We start from the raw sequence: 19762 nt of genomic DNA, 5'->3' as shown, positions 1-19762 counted from the left end.
TTTTGCAAAAAGTGAGCTTGGGTTCCAATTTCCTCGGGTCAAAGGGTCGCACCAACCTTGGCCCCTGATGTATGGGTAAGAATTACAAGACTCTATTAGCATTTCCGTAAAACCTTTTGGCGTTCTAATCAAGTCGTAATCATTCTTGAAATATCGAAGAGGCTGGGTCAGTTTCATTTTCCCACCAAGCATGATATTTTATTTAGAACCATGCTGCATACGCCTTTAGTCACGGCCTTCCCCAAGAGTATGTCCGGTCAGGAAGGTTGGCACGAATTTAATATAATTTAAGCTGACACTTCGACACACGTCATGTCATGGTGCGCGGCTGTGCGTACATAATAATTTTTAACATGGTAGCTACTCCGAATTAGGTAGGACGAGCGAGCGTGCTATATTATAATTGGGGCGAAAAAGCATTCACCTTAGAACTCTTGTAACAATAGCCATAACAACAGTCGTAAACATAATTGTAATTATGTTAAAAAAAGAACTTGTCCACATTGAGAACAAACAAACATTCATTCCTTTATCAGATTTCTGGTATTTTGCTTATCGCAAAATTTGTTCGCTCCTTTTTTTAATTGCTTTCTAAACTTCTTCTTCATCTATATGGACAACTAAGTAAATTTCTTTTAGAACCCAAAAAGCGTGACTTTGCTAGAATAATCTGTCACGGAAAGATAAATCAAGTTGGTTTCATCAACTGAACTGATGATGTAAATTCGCCATCGCAGTTTCAAAGCTGACGTTTCGAGCGTTAGCCCTTCATCTTTCGCTCTGACTCAGTTGATAAAACCAAATTATCTTGTATTACCACGCTCTCTTCGGCATTTTACACAACCCACCGACACAGAACCAAAATTTCTTTAGAAACCCATGCTAAGTTCAGACGTCGTACTTCTGCCGTGCCGAAATAAATTGCAATTAGGTTCGACTATGGCACCGCAGTAGCGCGACTCTGATTCAGACGTGGGGCTAATTTCGTGTGAACTTCAGCATTTACTGAAGCAGCCTCAGCACATACTCCGTAGAGGAAAATTGTTCTCGTGACTCTTTCCGCGCTAATACAATCCCGGCGAAATGCATTGGAATAATTTATGAATTTGGGTTGTTGTAATTGCGTGTGTGAAATCTTTAACAGAGCGTGAAGAAAATTGGTTAGCGGGAACGTGCTGTATATCAAGTGGAGTGTTGACCATGAAAGATAGTACTTCTAAGATTCTACTTACTAAAAGCATCTTTCGCTCTGACTCAGTTAATAAAACCAAATTTTCTTGTATTACCACGCTCTCTTCGGCATTTTACACAACCCACCGACGCAGCACCACAATTTCTTTAGAAACCCATGCTAAGTTCAGACGTCGTACTTCTGCCGTGCCGAGCTAAATTGCAATTAGGCTCGACTATGGCACCGCAGTAGCACGACTCTGATTCAGACGTGGGGCTAATTTCGTGCGAACTTCAGCATTTACTGAAGCAGCCTCAGCACATACTCCGTAGAGGAAAATTGTTCTCATGACTCTTTCCGCGCTAATACAATCCCGGCGAAATGCATTGGAATAATTTATGAATTTGGGTTGTTGTTATTGCATGTGTGAAATCTTTAACATCTTTAACAGAGCATGAAGAAAATTGGTTAGCGAGAACGTATTGTATATCAAGTGGAGTGTTGACCATGAAAGATAGTACTTCTAAGATTCCAGTTACTAAAAGCACAGGCGACACGCGTCCAGAGAAGGAAGAGACATGGACTCTGCGCAACACAGTAATTTTTCTTTCAATGTGCCTGGTTTACTTCGCCCTATTTGCAGCTTATTCAGTTTATGCGCCATTTTTACCGAGTGAGGTAAGCAAAATCCATTTTTCCTATAGGGTACAAAAATGCTAAATTAATCGCAACGTCTTTAATGCAACGTCTTAAATACATTTGTTGCACACGGTAAGTTGATGTTTCAAGCAACTGAAGCCAGTTAAAACTCACAATTTCCAATAGTTCACAAACTAATATAGTTCGGCAGGTCGAATATAACACTTTCACTTGTAGTTTTTTAATATTAATTCAGGATCTGAAAGTGAAATGCTCAGTGAAATCCTTTGTTCAGTGAAAAGCTTGAGAGAAGTCCGGGAAATGGTCGGACATTGGCAAATTGGCAAATGGCGTGAGAGCTCTTTGAAATATCTTCGGAAGATGAAGTCATTTTGTTTATTCATTTCAGTAGTTAGAAAATGGGATTTCTGGCACATTTTGAAATCAACCTTGATTTTAAAGGTAACTCATGAATTTAACCTTGAAATCAAGGTTGACTTGAAATCAACCTTGATTTAAAAAAAACAGTTCTTGCACACTTTGAAATCAACCTTGATTTCAAGACAACTTAAATTTTTTCACAGGTGAATAATTTCACACCCTCTTTACAATGCCCACTCGTGAGTTCTGAAAAGGGTATGAATATTATCATCTTGAATGATCTTCTTGAATATTATCATCTTGATTGATCCTCTTGTCACGCCATCAGCCTCGCTGAAAGGGTGTTGATTGTTTGTATGAAGATTTCATGCGTGTGGCTTCTTACCGTATGTTTTATTGAGATTGTCGTGCGACGGCATCAGCATCAATATTGTATCGTGTTGTGCCTTGATTTGTTGTGTAATCGTCAATGAGAAGATCTATCCTGTTTTTTTAAATTTCCTTCAACATACTGTAGTATTGAATATGTTCTTTCTATAGTAAAGTGTACAAGTTTTTTGCCATTACACCGGAAATTTTATATCTTTTTCTGACCTTTCACCAATCCAGTGGCAGCTAATGACTTTCCACTTTCCTCCTTCTGTTGGATTTGCCTTTGTCTTGAATCCTGCTGTGGTTTAACATCAATGAAAACATCATAACATTTATTTGTTTCATGATTGTATCTTTGTGTTCGATATAGTTTCATGTTTTTTCCAATAGCGATGAATGGAGCATGTGATATTCATTTTTTTCTTAAAAAAGAAGATCAAATTTCCAATTTTCATGAAAAAAAGAAAAAGTGTCTTCCATTGTTTGTTGAAGTGGATATTCTTGGTCTGAGTGAAATTTTCTGTTTTGTGTTGCATAGTTGTTCAATCGTGATTGATCAAAAAAATCAATACTATACTATTATAATGGAGTACTTCATTGTCTGAGTTGTGGTCTGTGTGATAGCAGCATGTTGCTTTTTCCTTGATGAATGTCTCAATGAAGAGACTTCTGGGGGCATATTTGGTAAAAAAAAAAAGTGAATGAATCGATTGTTTCTGTTTTTTCATCAACATACTTCTTGTTTGCTGCGTCTCCGTTGTCAGTTGGATCGGCAAGATTGCGGATCTTTTTATTTTTCATGTCTTTCTCAGTTTCTTGAATTGATTCACCAGGATTGCTCAGGTCTATTGAGAAACTAATTTCAATGGTTTTTTTTTCCAAATCAACGAATTCTTTTACGAATCAACTAAGTTCCAGGATGAACAATCGAAGCCCCTCTTGAACGAATACACGCTTTGGACCATCTTTCAGATAGTAGAGAACTGGCTCTCTTTCATTCACAGTTGAGTCCTCGATACCATAGACCTTCAGAAACCAGATTGGATCTGTGGCTCAGCTTTGAGCACCTTCCAATTCACCAGAGGAGTAGAGTATCTTCTCCTTCAAGCCAACAGGTCTTGAATAAGAAGTTGAACTCTTCACGTCAACCGACTTGTCTTTGATTCCGTCGACAGGTTTCTTTCCAGTCAAACTGGTCACCTCACTATTCAAAGCCAATACAACTTCTGGAAGCCTCCTCACCCATTCGACTGATCTCTTTCCCTCTTTGTAGTTAATCTCTTCACTGTATTGGAAAGTGAAGAGGCGTTCACCCAAAGTTTGGTTGAATCGCTCAACGATTCCCTGATCTCTATGAACGTTCACATTTCCTCTTCTTATCCTAACATCATGCTTTGCCATCTCTCTTGTGACTTCACCCATGAATTCACGCGCAGGATCAACTTAAAGAACCTTTGGCCATCTCAATGGTCCATGCTTGTAAATTGTCTGAAAAGTTCTACAGACCTTAGAAGAAATATTTGAGGTGAGAGGTTCGACAGCCTTGAATCTGCTTGTAACATAAACAACTGTCAATGCATATTTATATATAGAATTTCCTTCCTCTCAGAAGTCTGTCATGAGGAGGGAAAAGAAGATCAGCTTTATTTACTGGATTTGGGGATTGCACATCAAAAGTTGGTCTTGGCATATGTTTAGGGGCAGGCAAATGAATCTGCCAGATGGCTTGCTTCATCAGCCAAAGCTTTTCAACTTCCTCAGACATTCCAGCTTCTTTAGCCGATTTCTTCACAGCTGGCAATCCCTTCCAAAAGCCTTTAGGGCTATAGTAGATTCTTGAAAGTTTTCCTTTCACTTTATTATAGTTCACAAGAAACGACTGGCAGCCAATCCCAAAGCCAAAGCCATTCCTCCGACGTAGATCATCTCACCTGTTTTTTGGTGATCACTTGGGTTGTACATGTCGGAAAGCTGCGGTTCTCTTAGATCAAGCTCTTGATTATGCGCCTTTTTGTACAGCTTCAAAGCCTAATCTGCGTCCGTCCATCAAATTCTGTTTTGCCTGCTCCTCGACTCTGTCATTAGTTGCAATCCAATCGAGGAGCTTTGTTCGATTATATTGATACTTTTCGTACTAAGCCGCTCGGTACTTCTCCACAGTGAGATCATGCCTATCCTTCTGCTCTTCAACACTATTCTGGTCTCCACTCAAATACTTTGCGAGATGGCTTTCACCAAAAAATGCAGTTGCATTATTGCTATGCTTGCCATTTTACTTATGTTCATCATTATTTTTGAAAATCGACAACAAGTATTCATCATGAAAATTTTGACTGTTGATCAAATCATAAACTTGATGAAACTCAAGAATATCAAAGAGCTTGGGTCAGTTTCATTTTCCCTCTAGGCATGATATTTTATTTGATATTGCATACGCCTTTAGCCACAACGTTCTCCAAGTGCATGTCTGGTCAGAAAACTTGGCACGTATTTAATGTAATTTAGGTTATCACTTAAATAACAGATTTCGATTTCGCAAATCACAGATTAAGAGTAATATTACAGAGTAAGTTATCAGATATTAAGCATTCAAAATGAAATGAAGACCGAACGAACACAAGTAATCGAAAAATTAAAACGAACGGAAATGCAAACTTCATTTGTTTTCTCAAATGAAGTGCTTACGCAATCTCTTACGGAAGCATACTAAATGGTACGATGAAGGAGTCAACAACTTCTTATCATCACTCAAGAAATGTTGCATGTTGCAGTGCTTCGCGTAGTAAAGATGCTTCAGATATGTTAGTTTTAGAGCTGAGCTGAGCGAAGCTCTTCTTAGTAGTAATATTTGTGGTTTTATGGTCCAATAGCCACATTCAGCTTTTAAAGACAATGAATCTGGCAATTTTCTATTCGCCTTTCTTGTTAATAAGTCGCGCCACACAGTTCGACGAAGTTTGATCGCTATCATTAAATGCACAGAACTCCAAAGCTTGAAGCTCCAATCCATCAAAAAAAATATTGTTTCGAGCCCAAATCTCTAAAGAAATTAACAATTTTATGACTTTGTAATACTATTGACACAAAAATGTGAAGTAAATGTATAGTTTTCTGCCCCCGCGTCTGAGAAATTGTCCTATAAACTAATATTTGGCCAATTAGCGAAGCATCTAGGACAAATGTAAAACTTTGAGGACAATCTGTCATCCAAGGACAATATAAGCCGACATACCAGCAAGCCAGAATGGGGTTTGTTTATTTTAGAACCCTTCCATTAATCTTCGTATCGTACGTTGAAAGCAAATTTTGTTGACACTTTTTTGTGCTTTCCTGATCAGCATTTTAGATCAGCTCCTTAATGTCACTATCATTGGACATGCACAAAACGAACTCGTTTTTCTTCCATGTAAAGTAATGGATATGAAAAAGCTAAAATCTTGGATTGGCTTTTTTTCCGCTGGCTTTGTTTCTTTGGATGGAAATAATCAGAGGACAAATAACGACTTAGACAGGGGTTATTGCGTCACAACTGTCCGCACATTTTGCACCACATTGCGTAAAGTAGTCAATAGAACTGCGCAAAATTAGTGGGTGAGTTATGATCATTATTAACTTCTCATCTTATCCTTTACATTTTAGGCAAAAGATAGATGCGTGTCTGATATTTATGTTGGATTAATTTTTGGATCTTACGCTTTTGTAATTTTCCTGACTTCCCCCCCATGTGGAGTTCTTGTAAGTATATGCACTGCAAAGTACATTCTTGTTTTGTACTAAAAATGTGTAAAATATACCCATTTAACTTAACCTCGGATTCGTTCTTTCACGAAAAATCAAGTGAACTCATTAGCACCAAACCAATCCTTCTGGTAACATGAAAAACATTTTCATTGCAGATGCCAAAATATGGTGCTCGCACTATGCTTGTAACAGGTACTTTTATCGCTGGAACATCCCTGATGCTAATGGGGTAAGCAGAAAACTCTATATTCTAGTTCATTGAGGTGATTCCTCAATACTGCACTGCGCATCCAGTATTGCGCATACCATCACCTATATCCTGCGAATTAGTGCGCATGGTCTTTTTCACTTAAACGAGCATGGTGACCTATATTTTTCAACGCATAATTTGATGCTTAAGTTGTTCCATTTGGGGGAAAAATTCAATGTTTAGCACGTTTAAGTCCTGAACGAGAAGCAGGTTCGAGATTGAATCCCCTTTGTATTTCTTGTCATTTCCTTTTACCGTGACATAATGCGCTTAATATTTTGTCTTTTTTTCAGATTTGGCGAAGTGATCTTTGATCCGACAATGTTCATAATATTTTGCTTTGTGTTACGAATAACATCAGCCATTGGGGCAGCAGCGGCTGAAACTGCTGTCCTTTCTTTAATGCTGCAGAAGTTTCCAAATGATACCGGAACAGTTTCTGTATGTCTGCATTTGAATTTGTGTGCATGAGCATAGTAAATGCATGTGCATGAGCATAGTAAATGCATGTGCATGAGCATAGTAAATGCATGTGCATGAGCATAGTAAATGCATGTGCATGAGCATAGTAAATGCATGTGCATGAGCATAGTAAATGCATGTGCATGAGCATAGTAAATGCATGTGCATGAGCATAGTAAATGCATGTGCATGAGCATAGTAAATGCATGTGCATGAACGTGAATGCGAGAGCATTGATTTTTTAATGCATGAGATGTAACATTAAGGTTCCACTAAAAGATAAACGTGAAGAGGATATTTTATTTCTCAGACAACTCACAAGGCAAACGTTGTACTGTCCAAAAAAAAAAACGGATACAACATTTTCTGTCCTCTTCACCCCACACACGCTCAATCTTAAGTCCGCATCAGTTTGAAGACATAACCGTAGGCTAAACTTGAGTTTTGAATTTCTCCATAGCTATGTGAACGGCACCAACATCGTTTTGTTTCGGACTTTTGATTGTTGATATCTCTTGATGCCTCTTGCGCCTTTTTCTGTTGTTTGATTGATATTCAAGAACTTTCAAGCACTTGTTTTTCGTAAGAATCAGTACAAGGAATGGTATGCAGTTGCCAGTAAATTTGGCAACACACTTTTAATTTGTGATCAGTCTATGATCTTTTTATTTCCAGTTTGGCTGGAAAAAATGTAAAGAGTGATTCTTGTCTGGTACATTTGTGTTTAGGGAGCAGTGGAGACATCTTGTCTCGTTGGATCTTCTTTTGGTCCAGTTTTTGGAGGGTTTATGTACACAGTAAGTAAAAAACCTGGTAAATCCCTAAGTGCCTATGGCGTTATTTCAAATTTAGGCCGATAAGAAGATAAAATTCGTATCCACGTACAGCCATGTCACATGCTTAGTATTCGTATTATCATGAGAAAATAACAGTTACCCCTTATTTTTCTCTTGCCTCTTAATATATGTACCCCTTCATTTCAAAATATTTAGGCTTAAGGTATGCAATGATGCACCATCACATTAAATTGCGTTTTATTTTTTCATATATTTTCTTTTCAGGTAGGTGGCTTCAAACTTCCTTTCATTCTCATGGGTCTAATTCTATTTTGTAGCATTGGAGTTTTAGCTTTTCTGCTTTCAAAAGAAACAGGTTGGTGAGATTATGCATGTAAACTTTTGCTTAGACCTGGTACAAATACCAACTCTTTCATAACCCTTATAACTTGACTTTAGGTGTTAGAACTCATAAGTAAATGAAAACTTTTGCGTCTGGATCATCTATGACCGGCTGCTTTAATTCGGAACTGCTCTGTTGTTCTTTCCGCACAAATTTGCAGGAAACTAAGACTTCATACACCAAACCAAATACATAAAAACTTTCTCATATACTTCACAGGTGAATTCTGCTTTTTGCGTGCACTGATTTGCTAAACCAGGAGAAATTAAGATTAACAATTGCTATTCACCTCCGTGCAGCCGAAGAGAAATCGCATGTCAAGTGTCAAGTTTGTGGAATATAACAAAACAATCATATATTCATCGCCACTTCGGCGAAGGATTGATGAATAACTCATTCAGCACTTTAATTCAGAGAGAAAGTACCGTGGAGAGTTTTTGCAGAAAGGCATAGAACATCGTTGATTAAGTTCGACGTTTTTTTAAAATTTGGGTTGGTTTATTGGAATAAAGTTCAAGCTTTGTAAAGTTTGGCCTCTGAACAAGGTCTTACTTTTAAAAATCCGGATAAGTATTTGAAAGATTAATTTTTAATCGGGTATCAAAGCTTGTCATTCGTAGTTCTTGAAAATCACAGTGAAAGGTTATTTTCATTTTCATTCCATTGACCTCAATCATTTCCATTTTTATTCCACAAATTGATCAGAATACCGAACAGAATCAAGCAAAAGCATATCCATGTGCAAATCTATGCAGCCATTAAGGATTCCAGCTGTTTTTGTAATGGGTAAGTTTGATATGCATGAACTGTAACTAACTGAGCCCGCAATCATGGTGTCAGCGTGTTGCGACACAATCGGCAAAGCAGATGAGGGATGATACGAGAAATCTAGTGCCCGGCTATTTGCTCTTCATGCCGCATATCCGTTGTGTCACACATACTTTACGAAGGGAGTTAGTATTAAACAATTTAGGCCATTATTTCGCGGTTTTAGTTGCATAGGATTTTTTTTTTACGGCTCTATTACGAAATTCTTTAGCCTGCATTGTCTAAGCTTAATTCCTCGCAGAAACTCGTGGCGCCCTCTGTTTCAAGGTCTCATTTAACAACTCCTTCCCAAAACGAAAGTTTTTAAGCCGCAACCGCTGGTAACGGGATGGAAAGAAACCTTTTCTTTTTTTTGTACTCAGGCTTTTCCTCTGTTATCGGTGGTGCGTTATCTGGTTTCATACAACCAATTTTGGCGCCTCACTTGAGAGAGGTATGTTGATTTTGAATATTTCATCGCAGTATCCTTTTATTATTAACAATTGTGGTAATTCCTCAGCTACCAACAGTATAAGTTTTAAACTCGGTCTTTAGCAAAGAAAGATATTGTTCTTTTTTCCACCAGCGTGAGGCAAAGGAAAAAATTGTTTGTGAGGAATCGAGCCTTAAACCTTTGGACTTCGCGCGCCAGTTTATCACTTTACCTATTCTAAATAAACACACAGGGAAAAAGTTCATCTTCAGCATACGCCGAAAAGATTATTTTGAGGCACAAACAACTTAATATGTTTCTCTTATAGCTGGGTCAAAATGCTACACAGACTGGTCTTGTATTCTTCCTATTTGCCGGTACTAACGCCGTCTCAGCGCCTTTAATAGGCTTTATAGCGGACAAAACAGTAAGTAAAACTTAGATTTCTACTCATATATTGCTAGCAACCCTTTCCTTCTCCCCTACATGGCCTTCTCCAGCAAAGTGTGTCGGTGCCGCATAAATAAAAGCCGTCTTCAAATTATCTTTTGTTGGATTTTTTTAAGAATCACGCGTCGGAAACAGGGGCTGCTTGTAATTTGTTGTCTGCCTTCTTTTCATTTGTTTTGGCTCACGAAAGATTATGGGTCAGAATCACGTTAACTCAAACCTTATTCTTTGCTTCCTTGTACTAATTTTAACAGAAAAAACCTGCTGTCAAAATTCTTCCTTAAGATATCGGAATTTTTTTATCAGTCACCCCTTGTAAACTGACTGTCGTCGGCAATAGAGACATTATTCAGCCCGATTTATGACGAATAGGAGGGTGGGAAAGACCTCCTACTTGGTCTCATGGATTCGTACTTGTGGCGATTTTGTGAGCTACTCGCCAGCAGTTACAAAATAACTCTCAGAAAAAATAGTAGAAAATGCGAAAAAAAAAACAAAAAAAAAACCGAAAAGGCCGTAATACTCTCTTCTCAGAATGACTTCTTCTTCCGCCAACCAATCCCTGCCACTTGCACACGTGATGATCGTACGCACTGCTTGCAAGGAAGCTTACAAATTTGGAAATACAAGAGAGCGAGGACGCTCATCGCGCGTCACAACAATTCGGCTTTCCTTGCTTACCTCACGGTGTGTTGGGTATTATATGACGACAGTAAAATCAAAGCCCTCCTCAATGAACTAGAATAAAACTCTGTCTCATTCTTGTAATTACAACCTTGTATAATTTTCCTGATCAGAAATGCTACCGATCGCTGCTCCTGTCGGGTTTGATCGCTTACAGCATTGGATACCTATCATTAGGACCAGCCCCCTTTTTATCATTTCTTCCCGATGGGTATGTACCTTCCGTCACATGCATGTTTTCAATGTATGATTAAAGCTATTTGCTTGTCAAACGGATTTGGTGAGTTTGCCAAAGGTAAATATCTATCTATTGCTGAGACTAACATCTTTTTGCTTGTTAAAATCAACAGAACCAGACAAGTTAGCTATACGTTGAATAATTTTGATGTTTTGGTGGGAAGATTGTGTATAGATTTATTTTGCCTCTGATTCATTTGTAATGCTATCAAAGACGTTAAAAACAGTTGGGCTAATAAAGTAGACAGTAGCGTATGTGCCGATCAATTCGAAGCTTTAACATACCCTCCCCCCGCGGGAAACCCCTCGGGCAAACTCCCAGGCAAGCCGCCGGGCATTTGAACTTTTGAAGATTATTTCGATCAAATTCTTGCCCCTGGAGAAGCTTTCTACATATTGACCAAGCTTTAAAACCTAGACCTTGTACAACTTTTCCTCTGAGCCATTCGCTCGCAAAAATGAACCTTTCACCCTAAACACCTCCATTTAAAAATATAATGGCACTTGAATTCCGCCAGAAAGACCTGACACTTCCGGTTCAAATCCCTTACTCCACCCCGGCAAAGTTAAAATTTTCCACCCCCTGAAAACGGACAACGCTCAAATGTCCATGGGGGATGCTGAAGTTTCGAACCGATCGGCGCATTATCGTGCTCAATTTGTAAGATCCAGATTTAAAAGGCACTTTGTGATAGTGGAAATTTAGGAGGGTCCTGCAAGTGGCAACCTTTTACAGATTTCATTGCAGTTATCTATTTTTATAAAATTAATCACTAATTTTAAACTGTATATTATCGTTGCAGCGAGGTATGGCTAGTATGCGTTGCCATGGCGTTTTCGGGATTCGTTGCCTCATTTTTCTATGTGCCATTATTGCCTGAAATCATGATAGCTGCAAGGTGAATGGCTCATTGCCATGTCTGTTTCAATATACCAAGAGAAACACTTTATCCTCTCTTGAACATACTGAAGATCAGAAATCACGTGATCTAACTAACTGGGAACCCAGGCCTGCTGCGAACCAGTGTGTTTCATATACCCATGACTCGATAACTTAGCCAGTAGAAACGTTTTCGTGCCCAGTGCCGCGTGAAGACTTTCTTGATCGTGGAAATTTTGCCTGGGTTTCGTTGAAGTCTGCCAAGTCATCATGAGCAAACTCAATAAAGCATTTTAGAAAGCATTTTATTTATGTATTCCAAGATACGCTGACACAGAAAAGTAAAACCAATCAGAAAACCCTCGCAACCGAATGCAATCAAATTGTCATTTTGTAACAGTATCCATCATAAAAATACGACTAGCATTTAAGAATTTAATTTTCTAATAATCGGTTTTATACTTAGTCTGTTTTAAGGCGTACCGTTTTCATGAGAAAAATCTGTTCTCTCATGGAAATCGATGCCAAAATAGGGGTGTGTGAAGTGAAACTGATTAGAAAAGTGCAAATGTCTTCACTTTTATTTACCGACGGGGCTTGACATTATCAATTTCTCAAGGTGGGGGAGCGACTAATAACCCGGGTGCATCTTATAGCCGAATAAATATGGAATAAACATTTGTTTTTGGGCAGGGAAAATGGGATGCCTGACAATGAAGAAACAAATGCAGAGCTTTCAAGTCTTTACACAAGCTTGTATTACTTAGGGTATGTATTCTGTCTTCAACTTTGATATATGAAAACCTTGCAGTCAAGTCGCGGTGCAATAATATATTACATTCAGACTTTGATTCCAAACGAAATACCAGCCGTCTACCAGTTAGTAACTTTCGCTTCTACTAATGCTGAATACTTCGATTTTTGATGCTCTATATTTCCGATGCCATAGCCACAACTAATGCTACTGCTTCCGCTTGTGCTTCTCAGTTGTTTTTTTTCGTTATTGTGGTTATTATAATTTGTATTAATAATGTTTTACAGAGCTTTTATCGGTCCAAGCCTCGGAGGTGCTTTTGACGAGCATTTTGGCTTTCAGTGGGCAATGACGGTATGTAGATATAGTGTAATCCCGCGCCTTAAAGCCACCTCGATAGCTCTGGCCATTTTTTTGAAACGGCCATTCATCTCACATAAATAAATAAATTAAAAAAAAACCCTCGTCAGTGCAGTCACCCCTTTAAATGGTCAACGGCTACATTAAAAAATCTCATACAGTAGACTCCTACATAATTCTATTTATGAAATTGACCCTGCCTCGCTAATACGGCCATTTTTTGCTGGCCGATTGGAGTCCAAATTAACATGTGTATCCCAGTTAAGGTTGTTGTCGGAGTTAGGTTTCCGTTAATGAAAAGAAAGAACTTTGGCTCAGTCAACTCAACTAAAATGAAAGACATACGATGAAGTGCCATTAATTAAGGACCAAAACTAGTACTCTGTGTTTCGTTCAAATAAGTGGCGTTCGAGGGTATAACAATACCAAAAAGGTGCAACCAATCAATAGCGATCTTCCTCTTCACGGAAGGGGTTGAGAGTCCAAACATTTGATCTTGTTTTCAACCTTCCACAGTTATCACCCTTTCCATATCGACACCCGATACATGCATCTAAAAGCACTCTCGAACTGTCAAAGGACTAGTGCATTGTGTGTACAAATGTTGTGTTTTCAAACCCTATTTGTTATTGTTGAAAGACTGTCTAAAGGCTGGCTATTGTGCCTAGAGGTTCAAGTGTAGTAATGAATTTCCTTTCTCATTTTGCAGATTGCAGGTCTCATAAGTTTTGCTCAAGTAAGTACACCTTTATCAGAATGGATTTTGCTCTAATGCTGTCTGAATTTGAACTTCGTGCGGTAAAAGGGCTTTAAAGGGTTTTTGACCGCGCGAGACTGATGGCGCAAGCTTAAAAAATGTCGAGAAGCAAAACAAATATGGCGGCTCGTTACGATTGCACGGATAATTTCAAAAAAGGTGTGTAAAAATATTTATGTCCCCATTATGGGCTCTGGGAATTCCAGCAACGACACCCAATGTATTCCTTTTACGCCTAAAAAGGGCCAACACAACATCCGCGGCGCCTTCAGTCGCTTCGAGGTTACCTCGGAAAGGGAAGAAAACAACGTAGGAATGATTGCTGAAAGGGCACCAAATTTGGTCAGCCAAGCGAAAACTTTACCACGAAGACTGCTGTGAAGAAAACGAACCACCTCCAAAATGTGCTTTAGGAAAGAAAGTTATAATCTCCAGGATATTTGCTTTTTTTCTGTCCTCGGAAGATAAAAAAAATTTCGTTTTGATCGATCACGAGTTTTGGGTCTCAAAGTCTACGCATGCTCAGGTACCGATCTTGGCGAAGTTCTATTCCATTACGTAATGTTTAAGGACTAAAATCATTTTGTCAATATTTATTACAGCAAATAATAGTCCGATCCTTGCTCGTCACCTTTTGATGGCTTTTGGTGAGCTTGAAAAACCAAAAACACACAAAAATTTTCTAGAGAAATAAACGCTGAAGTGCGCCAAAATTAAGCAAAAACCCCTATGAAGCCTCCTTAAGACTAGATCAAGGATTTTTAAACGGTTGTCCGTCAGCTGAAGGACAACTACAAGTTGTGGAGATTTACTGTTGTTTATTTTTGCTCAATTACTCCCATGGATGGTCAAGATTCAAAGTCAAAATTGTATCAGCTTACATCGTAATATGTTCTTTCTGACTCCAAATACTAAATTAGGTTTTGTTTACGTCACTTAAGTCTGAAAACGAGTTGATCATCTTCCATGGTTTTTATCCCGATTTCTGTTGTGTTAAATGACTAAAACATTTCTTTTAGTCATTTAATGGGAGGTAAGCTAGTACCCCCAGCCCTTCCCCGATGTACGTTAGTAGGGTTTCCCTGGGAATTTGCCGTTACTCATTCTTACTCCTGGTGCGCGAGAGGGGTCAACGACCCTGGATAAGGCTCTGAGTCCAAAGCGCTCACAACTAGGCCACCACGTCATTCATTCTAATTGGACAGAAGAAGAAGGGTATCTTCTGATGGATATACATTCATGTAAAACGAAGTTAAACAATAATTAATTTGTTTCAATTTACTATTTTATTTTACATTTTTAGGCACTCGTTGTGCTTATATTTACATTGGTGGAGAAGGTGTCCCGAGGGTCAGTAATTGTTGTAATATTTTCGTGAAATCCTAAATTATTCCGGTAATTGTTGTTGTTAGTGTGGTTCTCCTTTGCGATGAACAACAGAAAGAGTAGAAGCTAGTAGAGACTCAGGTAATTTGGTTCATTTCGTGTCTCGCAATCTTTTTTCGGATACTGAAACTTCTGGTCAGAGTATCAAAGTAGAATGCCTGATCAATGATTGTCATGTAATAATCTAGTTCTCAACGATAGGATGAACAACTTTCTTAGATTTGTTGTCAGATCATGTTGTCGCTCATTTCAGACAAACAAGAAAAGAAAAAGGTTGAGCACGTGGTACTAACGACTAAAATAGTTTGAGGTGGTTTTGACTTCTACCGCCAATTGTGCTCCATTCGTTCATCTTTGTATGCCTTGAAATAATTTCACTGTTCTTTTCTTTAGAAAATGTTCCAATCAGACAGAAGAGAAACTCTCTTTGTTAAACTAAAGCACTTTTAGCTACGAAACGAAATGGCAAAGATACAAGAAAGAAAACAAAGGAGAACGAGAACAAAGTCTGGAAAGCAATTTGGATTCCTGCACTTGGAATCCTGGACACGGTGTTTCTCTAAGATTCTCGCTGGTTTTTGCCAAAATGACACGAATTGCCATTTTTCACTGATCAGAACGCCCTGCTCGTGAGAAAACACACTTATGCCAGTCCCCTTCCCGGCCAGTCCCTGGCTGCTTCCCCTCTTGAAACAGAGGAGACTTGAAATGGATGGTGCTAAAGTAAATTCAAATTGCGCCCGTTAATGCTGGATTTGATTGTTTCACTCGTGCGATTGGTTTCTAAGAGTGATTAAGCAACGTTTTTTGTTTTCTGATTTAGTTTAAGGATTTCGTACTGTCTCTGTGAATGATTTTTATTTATTCCATGGGCGGCTTTGAGGGAAAAACAATATTGGGCCTTTTCCCGAAAGAACAGAAAATAATTCCTTAAGTTATTATAAAAAGCAAACAAGTGAGTATACAATAAAACAAACAATTTCTGAGAGAGCGCAAAGTGTTTCTTTGACATTTATTTCTGATAAATTAAGACCGACATGCCCATAGTGCCTTAACCACAAAAGCATCTCGCAACTGGCTTGTGTCACGTTACAATTTGATTTCCTTCCTTGTGTGCTGGCAACATCTGACTAAAGAAATGAAATCTGATTTTCAAATTTTTGACATAATTGAAAATGCCATGCCATAGTAGCACAGTGCCAGCTTCGTTCCCATTTTCCCGCAATATTTTCGTTAACGTTTCCCATAATACCTTTTCCTAGCCATTTTCATCCCCAGTTGCATTCCACTTATTCCACTTGAGAAGAATACTAATGAATCCGTGACACATTAAAATGCTTAAACGACATTGGGTGTCTAGGGTGGTGTAAAGCGTCTGCCCATGGAGCCTTTTAGTCAGACTACTAAAAAACCAAGCGAGTTGTGCTGCTCCACACAGCGAGTCGAACGCCACAGGCACCACAACTAAACCAGTAAGACCAAAACCACAGGTAAACCATGCAACCTTTGACAATGCTGATGGTCAGCTCAAATAGAAGGAGCTTTTGACGAATCAAGTCACCATCACACTCTGTTGAGCCAACAGTAATTGCTGCAGGGTAATTTAATATTATCAACTGAATTGATAACGTAAATTGGCCACCATAAAGAGTTTCGAAGCTGATGTTTCGAGCCTTAGCCCTTCGTCATTCGCTCCGACTTACCCCCGTTATTTAGTAATTGCTGCAGTTTAATTTAACAAATTGAACACAATTTTTCCATCATCTACAAAATACTGTATCATAGAAATGTGGTCAACAGTGTTCACTGCAAAGTTTTAAACATTGTTGACATCATTTCTATCATTAATATACCAGTAATTAATGGATGGCAATAGACTCTATTACCCTTACTTGTTTATACTGCTCACTTAGTTTTAATTTTGTGCCCTTTGCTTCGGCATCGGAAAGTTATTCTACGAGGTGGTCTTTTTCGTAATTTAAACGTTACCGTCCGAGAAACGGCTTTCTCTTCCTCAAGATTTTCCCTTCCCCTTTTTCTTCCACCTCGACAAGTTCGTCTTCAAAAATGTCTCCTTATATACAGATCTTAAAATTTTGAAACTCGTCACCGCCCATTTATGCGCAAATTTGCGACTGAGTTTTCCGAGAGAAATTTTTTTCTCTAAGATGGCGAGGACTGCTTAGCGGTGCGTTACGAGCACTTTTCAATCCCTACAGTAATTATAAAAGAAGATTATTGAACAGTAATACTGAAATGAGATTTTATAATGTTATTCTCTGATGTTCAAGTTAAGTCAAGGTATGAGACTGACCTTCTCATTCCCGGTAACTTTTATTTCAAATTATTCTTACTTATTTTAGTTTTACGCAACACCGTTGCGAGCTTACTTCTCTGGGGTAGGGTTTGACGTCATTTAAGACACGAGACTCTTACCATGTGCCCTCGAAGTTTGTCGGTTAAATTATAGAGTTGTTGTTGTTGTTGTTGTTTTGTTATTGTTATTGTTGCTGTTGTTCTATGACAGACTGTTTAACGTCTCCATTCACCCTTCCTCCAGTCGCCTTACCTTGCCGATTGCACAACCATACAAATAGTCTATCCATCAATTATACTCATATCATCATTGTTTCTTTTCTTTCCGGCCCACAATTTAAACTACTTTGTCTCCCAATGACCATGCAAGACATTAAAATTCATTAAATATTCATTTCATTTATTTATCGAATAATTTGACAAAATCATATATATATTGTGTTCCAGACTGCTCAGACTTCCTTCTTTAGTTTCATTCAGGTTCTTATAACTTTGCCATTTCATTTCGTCATAAGTCTTGCCTTAATTCAACAAAGAGAGCTTCTCTTCCTTCCGATTGGAATTTCTTCTAAAGAAAAGAATCGTAAAATTAATTCAAGACACACAAAGATGATCAAATGGACCACAATGATCTTTAGTAAGAAATTGAAAAAACTCAAACTATTTCATTCGCTTGCGTCTCGTGCTCGCTATCTTTTTTATTTGTGTGCAACTGCATATTCTTGCAACAGTTCAAGAAGGAGTAATAATCTATGGTTAACTCTTTGACTCCTAAAAGGGACTCGCATCCAATTTCTCCAGACAATATCACCCTGAATTCACACATTACGGTCACAAGAACAAAGGAAATGATCAGCGACTAAAGAACCTCTTAATCGTTACGCAAATTCTCCTCAGTTGTCAACACCTAAGAAATGTTTACAGGGCAGTATGGAGAAAATGCATATTGATGTCACGGTGTAAAGGGTTAAGAAGATATCGTGATATGACAATTATTGATGCGCAAGTCGTAATTCTCTAAAGCTGAAGCATTTTTTGTGCAAACTGTAAATACTAAAAGAAATGGCTTGACGCGTCAATCTCGTTACCAAAGCCTCTCCTGTTCCCGCTGTTCTTTGGTGAGAACTAGAACATAGGAGCCCTTGGGGTAGGAATGAAGAGAGAACCTAGAAACGTGGTAGACGGAAAGCAGCAAAATTTCCTGGTGTAAAATGGTACATAAGATTCCTTGCATTAGTGGTTGGGGCACTTTAATATGATATGAACTATATGCTTATTAGATCCGCTATTGATTAACTTTCAGTTAAGAGTTATATGTAAACCCCGTGAAGTTATTTATCTGCATATTAACGATAACTGTTTTAAAAAATAATTCAGGATTTAAAGAACACACTCCAAACATTTATTAACCTTTGAGACGCATTTTCCACCAGTGTGAAGATAAGCAAAGTCAATGCCTAAAAACATCAAAGCAACAATGTTACCTAACATTTATCCTTGTTCGACCCAGTGGTGCATAAACATATTTTTTTTTTCTTAAACTCCTCAGCAGGCCTAACTCTCAAATCCTCCAATTTGATTGGCTACGGGTTTTTACAAAATAAGGACCACAATCCGGAATCTCTTCCACGCCAATCGCGAAAAAAGCGGAAAAAGCAAAGCGGTCGGTCTCTATGAGATTGAACTGTACCCTTGGTCTTAAATGCAGCCTCCGACCTTCGGCCTCTGGCCGTATTGAAGACCTCGAGTACAGCTTCTCTCTCATGGGGACCTTTCGCCAGGTAAATTACAAATAATAACATATATTTCTACAAGGAAATACTATTTTTCTCCTGTGCAATCAGTGTGAATAACGCGCTGGCTTAATTGCGAGCGCGCTGAACTCTAACCAGTGTCTTTGACGCAACTAAGCAAAAGAAATGTAATTGAGGATTACCTTTACACTCAATTGACATGCGGTATTTCAGCCACAATTTATAATTTCCTTCAGCTAATGGACAGCTGTTTCAAAATTTTGACCCATTCTTAAGTGAGAACAGTAATACCCCACCAAATTTACTGACTTATCTCATCTTGGAGAGTCTTTGTCTATTTCTTTGCTGAATTCTTACCTGTTCATCTTCATTAATTTTTATCTCTCGTAACCGATCAACATCCCCTTCTTTTCCTTTTCTGTTTAAGCTAAACTCTCGTAACCTGCGCCTCAAAGTACTAAACTGATTTTGATATCATGAATGCCAGCCAAGAATTGCCGCACAATTCCATTTTCATTCTCAAAGTGAAAGCAAGTGTTATATTATCGTCCGTTCTTCCTCTATATTTTGCCGGTTATGACAGGCGAGGCTTCCCATCTCACCCCACTTACCAGTAGTCATAGTACCCGCATACCACTCCATGCATAAAATCTGCGGCAACTGGTTTACTTTTCATCTGCAGTAACTATTTTGCACTTGCAGAATATATGTATTTATATTTTTTGCAGTAGTAGCAGCAGCTGCAGATA

General features: G+C 38.5%; 1 protein-coding gene across 1 annotated transcript; it reads left to right on the top strand.

Annotated features, from left to right (window-relative positions):
- The first annotated feature begins 5807 nt into the window (after window positions 1–5807).
- LOC131791685 (MFS-type transporter SLC18B1-like) lies at window positions 5808–15897 on the top strand. The gene is made up of 17 exons (XM_066164842.1): window positions 5808–5812; window positions 5902–5974; window positions 6203–6298; window positions 6460–6533; window positions 6848–6995; window positions 7745–7813; window positions 8078–8168; window positions 8901–8981; window positions 9386–9456; window positions 9764–9862; window positions 10683–10780; window positions 11610–11705; window positions 12380–12454; window positions 12728–12794; window positions 13510–13536; window positions 14861–14907; window positions 15337–15897. The coding sequence occupies exons 1-17, from the start codon at window positions 5808–5810 to the stop codon at window positions 15380–15382; spliced, it is 1263 nt and encodes a 420-aa protein (XP_066020939.1). The 3' UTR covers window positions 15383–15897.
- The last annotated feature ends 3865 nt before the right edge of the window (window positions 15898–19762 follow it).

This window comes from Pocillopora verrucosa, chromosome 4 (assembly GCF_036669915.1).
Source record: "Pocillopora verrucosa isolate sample1 chromosome 4, ASM3666991v2, whole genome shotgun sequence".
Lineage (NCBI taxonomy): Eukaryota > Metazoa > Cnidaria > Anthozoa > Scleractinia > Pocilloporidae > Pocillopora > Pocillopora verrucosa.
The sequence above is the reverse complement of the archived record's forward strand: the minus strand, read 5'-3'. Positions and strand labels throughout refer to the sequence as shown.

Coding starts and splice junctions, on each gene's coding strand:
- LOC131791685 (XM_066164842.1), top strand. Junction 7,814..8,077: donor TTGGAGGGTTTATGTACACA/GTAAGTAAAAAA, acceptor TTTTCTTTTCAG/GTAGGTGGCTTCAAACTTCC. Junction 9,863..10,682: donor GCTTTATAGCGGACAAAACA/GTAAGTAAAACT, acceptor TTTCCTGATCAG/AAATGCTACCGATCGCTGCT.